The 12,450-nt window shown below is 39.9% G+C and overlaps 1 protein-coding gene across 4 annotated transcripts in view; it reads left to right on the forward strand.

Annotated features, from left to right (window-relative positions):
* The first annotated feature begins 2,346 nt into the window (after positions 1 to 2,346).
* LOC141075361 (uncharacterized) overlaps positions 2,347 to 12,450 on the forward strand; it is a 292,982-nt gene continuing 282,878 nt past the window's right edge. For all 4 annotated transcript variants that reach the window (XM_073562744.1, XM_073564031.1, XM_073563444.1 and 1 more), the window contains exons 1-3: positions 2,347 to 2,462; positions 6,275 to 6,351; positions 9,369 to 9,413. In XM_073562744.1, coding sequence (XP_073418845.1) covers positions 2,405 to 2,462; positions 6,275 to 6,351; positions 9,369 to 9,413 — 180 coding nt within the window. In that variant the 5' untranslated portion in view covers positions 2,347 to 2,404. The remainder of the gene's footprint in view (positions 2,463 to 6,274; positions 6,352 to 9,368; positions 9,414 to 12,450) is intronic.

Raw genomic sequence — 12,450 nt, forward strand, 5'->3', positions numbered from 1 at the left:
CTGTCTGGTTACCTGGTGTTATCCACCACAGAATTATCATCATTTTCCTGGTTTCAACTGACACCTGCATCTGTGTGTGAAAGTTTGCATCAGATGCTCAGGTACGCATGGAGTATCATGGATACCCGCATGTATTTTTGAGGTGTCTAACAGCGCAAAACATGCGGAGCAGGGACTCGAGCATGTCACTATAGCACCTGAAATATTCAGTATAGCACCTGAAATATTCAGTGCATATCCGAACACCCTATGCAAACTAAATTAGCGAGCATTTGCACTCAACACTAATGACAACATATTCAATTTGACAACCAAATGTAATCAAATTCTGTGATGTACCTGTGTGTTCAAAATGCTCACTATACCTGTGGAAAAAATCCTTGAGGGTGTGTAATTGTGAGGACACTGCAGGCACGTAAGATGCAGTAACAGACTGTACGCAGACCAAGGGTGAAAGGGGTTTATTATATGGTAGAAACTCCACACAGGGAGAAAACGGAGGGATAATATTCCCTAATACAGTGAAAGGATAATAGGGATAACTTAAGGAACAGGGACAAGTAAAGTCGACAATACAATAAAATATAACTTATCACTCAGGCGCCAGTCACGGTTGAACTTCTGTCTGTGACTGGTGCTGCCTAGATTGCATCACAGTTGGGGGTCTATTACAATTCTGAGGTAAATGATGTAGTTTCTTTTGACATTGGCGGTGTTGTCCCGTGGTCCTGACGATGGCGTCCAAACCTCGGGATTCTTATGCGGGTCTTGGGTCCATGGGTCCAGCAGATGAGGTGATGAAGAGAGATACGTCCTTGGTGAGTGGTGAGTGTCCCAACACTACGGAGATTTGCAGCACTGCCCAAACACAGTTTACAATGGGCAGCCTGGTTCGCTGTGCGGAATCATCACATGCCTAAGACTCGTTCACTGACGACTCTCACGGACAGTACTGTCAGCAGGGGCAGCTGTGACAGCGTTGTCGGCTGTTGCAGCAGTCTCAGTGAGGGCAATGATGATGGCTGGGACAGCGGTGTCTGAGGGGTACTCAGTCGACGGTCTCCTGTCAAAGCGCTCTGCTGTCCCTAGCTCTGCTCTGCTCTGCCCAGACGCCTCTCAGCTGATTTTATGGAGGAGACCTGCTTAGTTAGTTCCTTCCCCTTACATAGTTTCAAAAATGGGGTTACTTGGGGGTTTCCATTGTTTAGGTACATCAGGGGCTCTCAAAAAGCTACATGGCGACAATAATTATTCCAGCAATTTTGGCGCTTCTTCCCTTCTGAGCTCTGCCATGCGCCCAAACAGATTTCCCCCACAAATAAGGTATCGGCATGCTCAGGAGAAATTTCACAAAAATTTTGTGGTCCATATTCTCATATTACCCTTGTGAAAATAAAAAAGTTTGGGTCTAAACTACTTTTTTTTGTGAAAAAAATTAAATCTTACTTTTTTCCTTCCACATTGCTTCAGTTCCTGTGAAGTACATGAAAGGTTAATACATTTTTTGAATATGGTTTTGAGCACCTTGAGGGGTGCAGTTTTAAGAATGTTGTCACTTTTGGGTATTTTCTGTCATATAGACCCGTCTAAGTCACTTCTAATATGATTTTGGTCCATAAAAAATGGTTTTGTACATTTTGCTAGAAAAATGAGAAATCGCTAGTCAACTTTTAACCCTAATAACTTCCTAATTTTTTTTTAGGTTTCAAAAAATTGTACTTATGTAAAGTAGAAATGTAGAAAATGTTATTTATTAACTATTTTGTGCGATACAACGCTCTGATTTAAGGGCATAAAAATTAAAAGTTTGAAAATTGCAGCCTTTTCTAAATTTGTGCCAAATTTCCATTTTTTTCACAAATAAACGCAAGTCATATTTAAGACATTTTACCATTGTCATGAAGTACAATATGTCACGAAATAATGATCTACAAAATCAGTGGGATCCGTAGAAGCGTACCAGAGTTATAATCTCATAAAGTGGCAGTGGTCAAATAAAGTGCCAATAGTGCATAGATTTGATAAGCAAAATAAGATATTGGACATGAAAGGTTGCAGACATTTTAATTTGTTGCGTGATGACTAGGTGTTTTGCTCCATGGTTTGTCTATGCTGTAAATCTGCTGACAATACTGTCTATTATATTATGAACTTTGCTGCCTTCCGCACTTGGCAGAGAACATTTATTTGCTTCTTTGTATTTTAGCTCACTTAATTGCTTGTACTGCCTGTTTAACAAAATATAACTTTTAATAACCTGATGTCAACATTGTCATCTATATAAGGGTGGAGCCTACATTCATTATGATTTAGGCATCTTAAATATATAGACATTTACAGCTTCTCCAAAGTGCTGTTCATTGTGGTTTGCACTGGGCAGCCGCAAGGCAAAAGAATACCCACAATGAAGCTAGCCACAACCGTAGTGGCGTTAGCGCTAGCACTTTTTTGCATCCTTACTGGTAAGTAAGATGTGATTGAATGCATGAGATTCATACATATAGAGTTTGTTGTGCACAGATAACATATTACCACCTAGTTTAGTGATGTGTTCAGAGAATTTAATAACTAAAGACCAAATATGACAATTTTGAATCAGATTCTTTTAGATAGAAAATCAATGAACCTGTCCTGTTTACATATCCTCACAATTGTTCATTAATAAGTTCTCACCACTAGTGCTAGTGTAACGGGAATCATTGCCTATTTTTGTATTAGTCACATTTCCAGTTACCTAGCATCATATAAAACAGGTTCCAATCAAATGTAGAAAAAGAAATATCTACTTCACTTTGAACATTGCTTTCATTGCCGAGCATATTGAATATTTTAGTCTTTTTATCCTACCTTAAGTTCAGGATATAGTGGGAGGATTCACAGTGATTTCTCATAAATATGAATATTTAGGGTAGTTCTTCATGAAGGTTGTAGAACTTACATGAAAATATAGAGTAGAAAGTGCATTACATTTTTTTTATCTGTGTTGTTCTGAAGTTTAGAGCACCCTCACTGGGCTATGTGTTTGTTTTCCTTTTCTAATTTTCAACTACTTCTGTTACTTCCCATTATCTGTCTTTGTCAATCATACATGCCAAAAAATACAGATGTCTTATAGACAATTATGTGCTTTTATCTCTACATATATGGAAGTTTACTTACTGTAAAGAAAAGCATATGCTCAGATTTTTATTTACTAGGGCATTTTTATAGAAGGACACACACACTTATGATACAAAAATTAGATTTTTAGGCATTCATCTATAAAAAGGATATGTGAACATTTCTATATATCAGAGGTGTTGGCTATTTACTAGGATATTTTATCAGTGCCTGAATAGAGGAGGTATTTTCCCACTGTTTGCTAGAACCAAATAATTATCAATTGCAAAAAAAACAATCATGAAGTCCTATAAAAATTGTTTTTCTGGGACTAGTATTAATAGAAGTTGATAGGTCACTGTAGCGATCAGTGGGGGCATGTTGATAGCAAATTCTAGAATATAGCGTACCAGTATCTTTCCCAAGACCAACACTTGTAATGATTAATACAAAATTAAATACAATTTTTCTTCAACCTTTAAACCCATCATGCTTTATGGAGGCAATATCCAAAACTATTTTTAGTATTTTATGATGGGAGGTGTTTCGAAGAAAATACAATTTAATTAGTGACTAGCTAATATAGCAATTTTAATAGAGCAATATTGACTAGGACTTTATTTCTTATGGTGGATCAGAGCAAAATAACAATACAAAAGTAAATTTGGAGGTATTTACAGTAATGCCCATATTTATGTTTACTAAAAATTAAGACAGGAAAAAATTGAGATGAAATTACCCTATTAAATGAAGCATTTGCAAACTTACATGCAATTAACACACCAGCTGTGCATGCTTTCATATGTATAATGTGGCCATACAGATAAGTTAGCTACAAATTTATGTAAAGGACAGAGGAACACAAGTTTTTGCTAAATACCTAAAAGGCTAGGTTAACACTGTTGGGGACGGCGGAACGCACTAAGTATAAATAATAGGAAGTGCGTTCACCGCCCGGGGTCCACCGTGCAGTAGGTGTAACGGTTGTTAAGTAGGTTAAGTAGGTGTAACAGTTGCTGCTGAGTAATGGCAGACTCGCTATATGGCGGTATACTGCGCTCGGGTTAAACGTCACCCGAGGTGCGCAGAGCAGACTCTGTTAAACTCACAGAGGCGCTAAAGCATAAATGCCGAGCCTGTTAGCTTCACAGGTCTCAGCTGGTGTGCACACACGGTATATAGTCACAGGACACGGCCCAAGACAGAGGTCGGTGTCCGTCTTGACCTACCGTGCGTGCGGCGTCGCTACCGCGGATGTCGGTAAGTGCTGCTAACTGCAGCGTGGCAGTAACTACTGCCGCTATACGACAGTGCCGTGAGGCTTCACACTATCGGACGCTAGTGTAGCGGTGCGGTATGCACTGTGGCGTATGGCTTGCCACTGACTGGCGCTGACTATAACTCTAATTCCCTATCCACATGTGTAATATCAGAGGGAAGGGGTTTCATAGTGAGTCAGTCACCAGAATCATACATCCGTCACCATTCACAAATAGCAAGTATAGCCTATACTAGCGCATGGCCGAGCGGCCATGCGGGCCTTTTATTGCCATGTGCTTGTGGGACCTTCCAGACCTCTGAAATGGGCCAATCAGATTAGGACAAGGACCTGAGCACGTGACCCCCGATCTCTACTGGGAGATCGTCTCGTGGGCATGCCCAGTAGCGCGGCGAGAGGATTTAGCCTCTGGAGTGGTTTCCTGCAAAACAGGCTGCGCTACCATTGCTGGTCCGGAGGTGGCAGCAACATCCAGACCCAGAGAGCTGGTCAGAGCATGGCGCCTGGATCGCCGAGATTGCTGTGCAGGTCCCTGAGTGGTCGGAAAGGAATGGGAGACCGCTGGATGTATGGCTCTGGATTCCTGCTGTGCAACCGCAGGAATCTGGCGCCTAACAAACACTACTGATGTCTCCACGTTGGAGAAGAACAGTCTAATTATTCTGGTTAGGCATTGATCAGAGGATAATCAGAATGGCATAAGTTTTTCTCACGAGAGAAACAAAATAAGTTTCTCCACCTTCTCTATTCTTTCAGTTTGTGAAAATCAGAATGCGCACGGACGTCATCCAAGTGTGGTCCAATTTTTTTCATGGGCCCATAAACTTGCATTCCTGATTTTGGTCCGACACTTAGGGTATGAGCACACGCTGTGGATTCTGCTGCGGATCCGCAGCGGATTTGGCCCTGCGGATCCGCAGCAGTTTCTGCTGCATTTTACAGTACCTTTATATCCTATGGAAAATGAAAACCGATATGCAGATGCTGCGGATTTGCTGCAGTTTTAAATCCGCAGCATGTCAATTCTTTGTGCGGATTCCGCAGCGGTTTGCCATCTGTTACATTGTACAGGTGTCAAACCACAGGGCAAAACCACAGGCTAATCTGCAGATAAACCGCAGGTCTTTTGACCTGCTGATTTACCTGCGGATTTTGCAAAATCCGCAGGACAATCCGCAAAGTGTGCACTTACCATTAGATCAAAACCAGACATGTCTCCAATTTTTTTCAAGGAGCACTTAGTCCAAGGAAAAAACAGACATGTGCACAGCACTATAGAGTATTATCGGTACTTGTGAAATCCATGAAATCCATGAATAACACTGGCAGGAGAAAATTGGTTGTGTGCACGAACCTTAATATACCGGTCAACTGGGATGTCCCCACATGCACTGGACTGTTTGTGTATCTTGCAACACAAGAACTAGCATCAATGTAATCTACACAATAAGTAATAAAACTTGGATTAGACACTAAGTAAATGAGTAGTTTTCTCTTACTATGTCCATAAATTTATGTCCAGAAAGAAGTGTGTATAGCTGGTCTGGAGAAAGAAAACTGGAGTGCCACTCCTGTTGTGTGTCTTTGAGGGATATACTGTAAAATATAGATTTAAAAATATATATTTCGCCTTAACTGAGTAATCATCGTAAAATTTGCATAATAAAATCTTTAACATAGTAGGTCCACCCACTTTTTAGTGTACCAAATTCGCTAAGGATTTTATTATGCAATTTTAACATGATTACTGAATAAAGAAGAAATATTGTTTAAAAGTAACAGAAAGGATGATTTTCTTCTATTTTCCCATATTGGTTTAGAAACGATTCCCCCTTTAAAAGCGACATTGATCTTTGGAATTTTTACTTATTTATTTTTTTGTGTGTATCTTTTTAGACCATGTTGGAAGCTATCCTTTTCCTGGATCAAGTAGTTCACATTCATCAGAAGGATATTCAAGTTCGGATGAAAGGGTTAGTTTTCTTTCTCATTCTAAATATGTATAATGTCAGTTATCTAATAAAGTATATAAAGGATAAAAAGTCCAGTCTCAAAGGGGTTGTCAGACAATTGATCAAAAACTCTATGGAGATTGTAACAGACTTACCTATAGAATTTCCAACCTTCTTCCTTGCTTAGGAGTTCTGCAGTTTCTAATTATTGAATTGTTATGATGACAAAGGTTGTTGGAAAATCTATTTAAAATCCAGTTCTAACAACAAAGCAATTCATTAAACAGTGTAAGAAATCTAAGTAATATTGGAAATCTGTATCATTGAACTCTGTAAGCGGAAACATATAAAAAAAAAATGTCCCTGAGCTACAAGTCAGATAAACTGATACTTATAATTTGTCAATCAACAATATCTTTATGTCAGTTGTTTTTATGAAAATGGAAAAAAAAAACTTTTGCAGTGAATGTTTTTGATCCCCACCCCCTCTAATTAACACATTACAATAAAAAACACAAAAAATCCACATGTGCTGGAAACACATACATGTGTATATCACAAAATTAGAATATCATCAAAAAGTTAATTTATTTTACTTCTTCAATACAAAAAGTGAAACTCATATTATATAGAGTCATTACAAACAGAGTGATCTATTTCAAGAGTTTATTTCTGTTAATGTGGATGATTATGGCTTACAGCCAATGAAAACCCAAAAGTCATTATCTCAGTAAATTAGAATACTTTATAACACCAGCTTGAAAAATAATTTTAAAATCCAAAATGTTGGCCTACTGAAATGTGTGTTCAGTAAATGCACTCAATATTTGGTCGGGGCTCCTTTGGAATCAATTACTGCATCAATGTGGTGTGGCATGGAGGCGATCAGCCTGTGACACTGCTGAGGTGTTATGGAAGCCCAGGTTGCTGTGATAGCTGTCTTCAGCTCATCTGCATTGTTGGGTTTGGTGTCTCTCATCTTCCTCTTGACAATACTCCATAGATTCTCTATGAGGTTAAGCGATTTTGGTGGCCAATCAAGCACAGTGATAATGTTGTTTTTTAACCAGGTATTGGCACTTTTGGCAGTGTGGACAGGTGCCAAGTCCTGCTGGAGAATGAAATTTCCATCTCCAAGAAGCTTGTCTAGAGAGGGAAGCATGAAGTGCTCTAAAATTTCTTGGTAGATGGCTGCGCTGACCTGAGTTTGGTCAGTGTAGGTCCTCTATGTTTTATCAAGACCAAAGTCAGCACAGCTGTCTGCCAGGAAATTTTAGAGCACTTCATGCTTTCCTCCAAAAATGTATTTTTTGGAACAATATTTTTTTTTTCTTTATTTAGGAATTTTTAAAAAATATTTTTACACATGTTAATTTTTTTTTTTACTTTTTAACTTTGTCCCAGGGTGTGACATCACTATATAGTGTCAGATCGCTTATCTGACACTTTGCACAGCACTGTGTCAGATCAGCGATCTGAAAGGCAGTGCAGGAGGCTTGCCAGTGCCAGCTCTCAGCAGGCACTGACAAGCCACCTCCCTGCAGGACCCAGAAGGACTCTGCAGCCATCTTGGATCTGGGGGCCTGCAGGGAGGAGGCTCTCGGAACAACGCAATCACATCGCGTTGTTCTGAGGGTCTCAGGGAAGCACGCAGCAAGCCCTCTAACTGCACCATGCTTCCCTATGCCACCGGAACGCTGCGATCATGTTTGATCGTAGTGTGCTGGGGGTTAAAGTGCCAGGAGTGGTCCGTGATTGCTCCTGGCACTTAGTGCCAGGTGTCAGCTGTGATAATCAGCTGACACCCGGCCACGATCAGCCGTGCTACCCCTGTATGACGTACTATCCTGTCCATGTGAATGAAGTCCCAGGGCACATGGACGGGATAGTACGTCATATGGCAGAAAGGGGTTAAAACAACACTATCAGTGTGCTTGATTGGCCAGCAAACTCGCCTGACCTTAACCCCATAGAGAATCTATGGAGTATTGTCAAGAGAAAGATGAGAGACACCAGACCCAGCAATGCAATCAAGCTGAAGGCTGCTATCAAAGCAACCTGGGCTTCCATAACACCTCAGCAGTGCCACAGGCTGATCGCCTCCATGCCACACCGCATAGATGCAGTAATTGATGCAAAAGGAGCCTCGACCAAGTATTGACTGCATTTACTGAACGTACGTTTCAGTAGGCCAACATTTTGGATTTTAACATCATTTTTTCAAGCTGGTGTTATAAAGTATTCTAATTTACTGAGATAATGACTCTTGGGTTATCATTGGCTGTAAGCCATAATCATCAACATTACCAGAAATAAATACCAGAAATAGATCACTCTGTAATGACTCTATATAATATTTTCACTTTATTAAGCTGCGAATCCGATCAGTAACATGGACATACAGTTAGAAGTCACATTCAGCACCGGCTCTAGGTGTCCCGTATGAATCCCTAACTTTACAGTTTGGGTGCACGCATCCCTAATAACCATCTTATGACATGTTGTCCAGCAGTAGTTTATTTAAATCTCTTTCTTTTGGCTTTCGTTTGGTCATTTTTTACATTATCATTTGTAAGACAAAACTAGCATAGTACTAGGTCTGACACATGAATGAAGTATTACCGTAATCTTTCTACTATAGTTTTTCTCTTTGAAGGCTCCTCTTCTGGTTTTTGCTTACAAATACTAATGAAAAATACTGACCAAAATACTGCTGTGTGAAATTCTCTTTAGGCTTAGTTTACATCAAATATTTGCTGCACAGTTAAGGTGCTTTTTTTTCTTTTTTTTTCTGCAACCCTGGTATTTTGTTCAAGCTGATACACACATCAATTAAACTGTGTTAAAAAGAACACCAATTAAATGTTTTCTTTATATGTACAGTACATGAAGAATCTAAAGGGAAAAGGCCACCTTCACACAAAAAAGTTACATAAAGTAAAAATAAATTCATATACGAACCTGTGGCATGAACGATGCATTGTGAAAGACAATTTGTGTTTATGATTGTTTAAAAAAATTTTTTGTGTGTGTTTCAGAGTAAAGAACATGATAATCATGAGCATCTCAAGAAGAGACTTGTGGTAAGAAAATAGCTTTACAATTAGCACATAAAAATTTACCATTGATCTGTATCAAAACTTTAACCCTTGGAAAATTCAGAAATGGCTTTCATGGAATCGATTTCCCATCACATTTTTCGTTCAAAAGCCAAAAGGAAAGCAACTTTCTAGTGCCCAAATATACCGATTGACAGTTCATCCTGTGTGCAAACCTTATAAAATAAGAGATTAACAACTCTGGGTTCAATATGATGCATTGGATTTCTTTATAAATTGTGATGGCAATAATGGGAGCCTCTCAGGATGATATTAGTATTTAAACAGATTCTCCATTATTGATTTGAATAGAAGGCGGATGTGTAGTACCCTGCGGTAGCCACTACAAGTAGACAGAGCATCTCGGCAAGTGTACACTTCTGGCTGGCAGCCGCTACCACCGACAATGATAACAGCTGATCGGCGGGGGTGCCAGGTATCGGACCCCAGCCAATCAGTCATTGATGACGTATCCTATGGATAGGCTATCAATGGAAAAGTAGTGGACAACCTCTTTAATCTAGTGCTATAGCTTTATAGGTCCTAGTGCAGTGAGAAGTTGAGAAAATTAGCCTGAGTGTGTTGATTAACTTGGGAATACATCGACAATACCCCATGCACTTCCAGACTAATTTGGATGTGACTTCAGAGCTTGATTTCTCAGTACTGACTCTTCCAGGGCCAATGTCAGTACATGGCACACCCAGGCAAGTGTAGGGGCCCTGAGCAGGCAGGGGACCCACTCACCATCTGGGACATCTGCACGCTATGGGAGTCTAGTGCCTGCACCCGCGATTGGGCCCTCCCCTGCTTGCTCAGGGCCACTGTACTTGCGATACTTACCACTCACCGTTCCACTGCTGCTGAACAGTCACAGCGCAGAGAACCAAAAGATGGCGACGCTTAGGACACCGGAGCAGAGCAGTGGCCAGTGAGGTGAGGTATTTCTTTTTTTTAAGTTTTTTTATGTTTTGAGCTATATATGAGGCCCATCATATACTGGATCATAATATGGGACCCATTATAAAGTATATGGAGCATAATATTGGGCCCATCATACCATTATATACTGGATCATCATATGAGGCCCATTAGATATGGAGCAACATATGGAGCCCATTATATATGGAGCATCATACGGGGTCCTTTATATATGGAGCTTCATATGGGGCCCATTATATATGGAGCATTATGTGGGGCCCATCAAATACTGGAGCATCATATGAGACCCATTAGATATGGAGCAACATATGGGGCCCATTATTTATCGAGCATTATATGGGGCCCATTATATATGGAGCATCATATATATGGGGTCCATCATGTACTGTATGGAGCATTATCTGGGGCCTATTCTGTATGGAACATTATATGGAGCCCATCCTGTTTCAATCTTTATATAGGGCCCATCATATACTGCATGGAGCATTATATGGGGCCCATTCTGTTTGTGACAATATATGGGGTCCATCAAATACTGTATGGAGCATTATCTGGGACCTATTCTATATGGATCATTATATGGGGCCCATTCTTTAAGGAGCAATATATGTGACACATTGTACACTGTATGGAGTATTATGTGGGCCTCATTCTGTATGGAGCATTATATGGGGCCCATTATACTATTTGAATCATTATATGCAGCTCATTATACTGTTTAGAGCAGTATATGGGCCTCATTATTTTTCATGGAGTATTATATGGAGTCCATTATAATGTATGGAATAATATACTGTAGGTGGCTCATTATACTGTATGGAGCAACATATGGGACTCATTATACTGTATGGAGCAATACATGGGGCTCATTATTCTGTGTGGAGCAATATATGGTGTTTATTATACTGTGTGGAGCATTATATGGGGTCAATTATTGTGTATGAACAAGGGCCAACTAAAAGCAAAAAAGCAAAATTTAAAGGGATGAAAGATATAGGCAAAAAAGGGTGGAAAGGGTTAAGAATGATAAGGGGAACGAAGTATATGGTTTATCAAAGAAAATGGAAAAAAGCAAAAACTAAAGTGATACATGGAAAATGTACAGGATAGGCAAAGAAAATGGATTACCATACATATATATGATGCCTTATATATAAAACATTTAAGAGGTAGGAGGCGATGAAAAGGAATAGGAAAGGCAAGCAAAGGAAGAACAGCTGTAAGAACAAACTGTAAAGAGCTACAGAATATGTTGGGGCTATAAAAATAAAGATTATTATTATTAAAAACAGTTGGGGAGACAAGTAGGGATGAGCGATATTGCCCAATATCATATCGGAATTCCGATTTCCGATATTGGAAAATATCAGATACCGGAATTTCCGATTTCCGATATCAATGCAAGTCAATGGGAGAAAAAAATCGGAATTACAAAATGACCACTACAGTGCTATATAATGGATAAAATGGAGGGGAAACACCTCAGGATAATCGGAAAGGAGTTTGCAGAGGCAGCGGAGCAAAAAAATCGCTAGAAAAATGCACAGAGTGAAAGCTGTAGCAGGAAAACTGGTCGCCATCTTCTTAACAGCGGTGTTTTTTTTTGGTTAGGATTAGTTGGGGTAGGGTTAGGGTTTATGGTTAGTAGGGAAAGGGTTAGTAGGGTTAGGGTTAGGGGTTAGGGTTAGTTAGGGTTATGATTAGGGTTAGGGTAAGGGTTAGGGGTTAGGGTTAGTTAGGGTAAGGGTTAGGGGTTAGGGTTAGTTAGGGTTAGTAGAGTCAGGGTTTACGGTTAGGGTTATGCTTATAGTTAGTAGGGTTAGGGTTAGTAGGGTTAGGGTTTAGGGTTATGCTTATGGTTAGTAGCGTTAGGAGTTAGGGTTAGTAGGGTTAGGGTTACGGTTATGCTTATGGTTAGCAGGGTTAGGGTTTAGGGTTAGTAGGGTTAGGGTAAGGGTTAGGGGTTAGGGTTAGTGGTTAGTTAGGGTTAGTGGTAAGGGTTAGGGGTTAGGGATAGTTAGGGTTAGGGTTAGAGGCTCAGAGGCTGAAGGATTATGGGATTTCCGATTTCCGATGTGAA

The sequence above is a fragment of the Dendrobates tinctorius genome, unplaced genomic scaffold (genome assembly GCF_039654945.1).
Source record: "Dendrobates tinctorius isolate UK_male_01 unplaced genomic scaffold, ASM3965494v1 ptg000001l, whole genome shotgun sequence".
In the NCBI taxonomy this organism is placed as follows: Eukaryota; Metazoa; Chordata; class Amphibia; order Anura; family Dendrobatidae; genus Dendrobates; species Dendrobates tinctorius.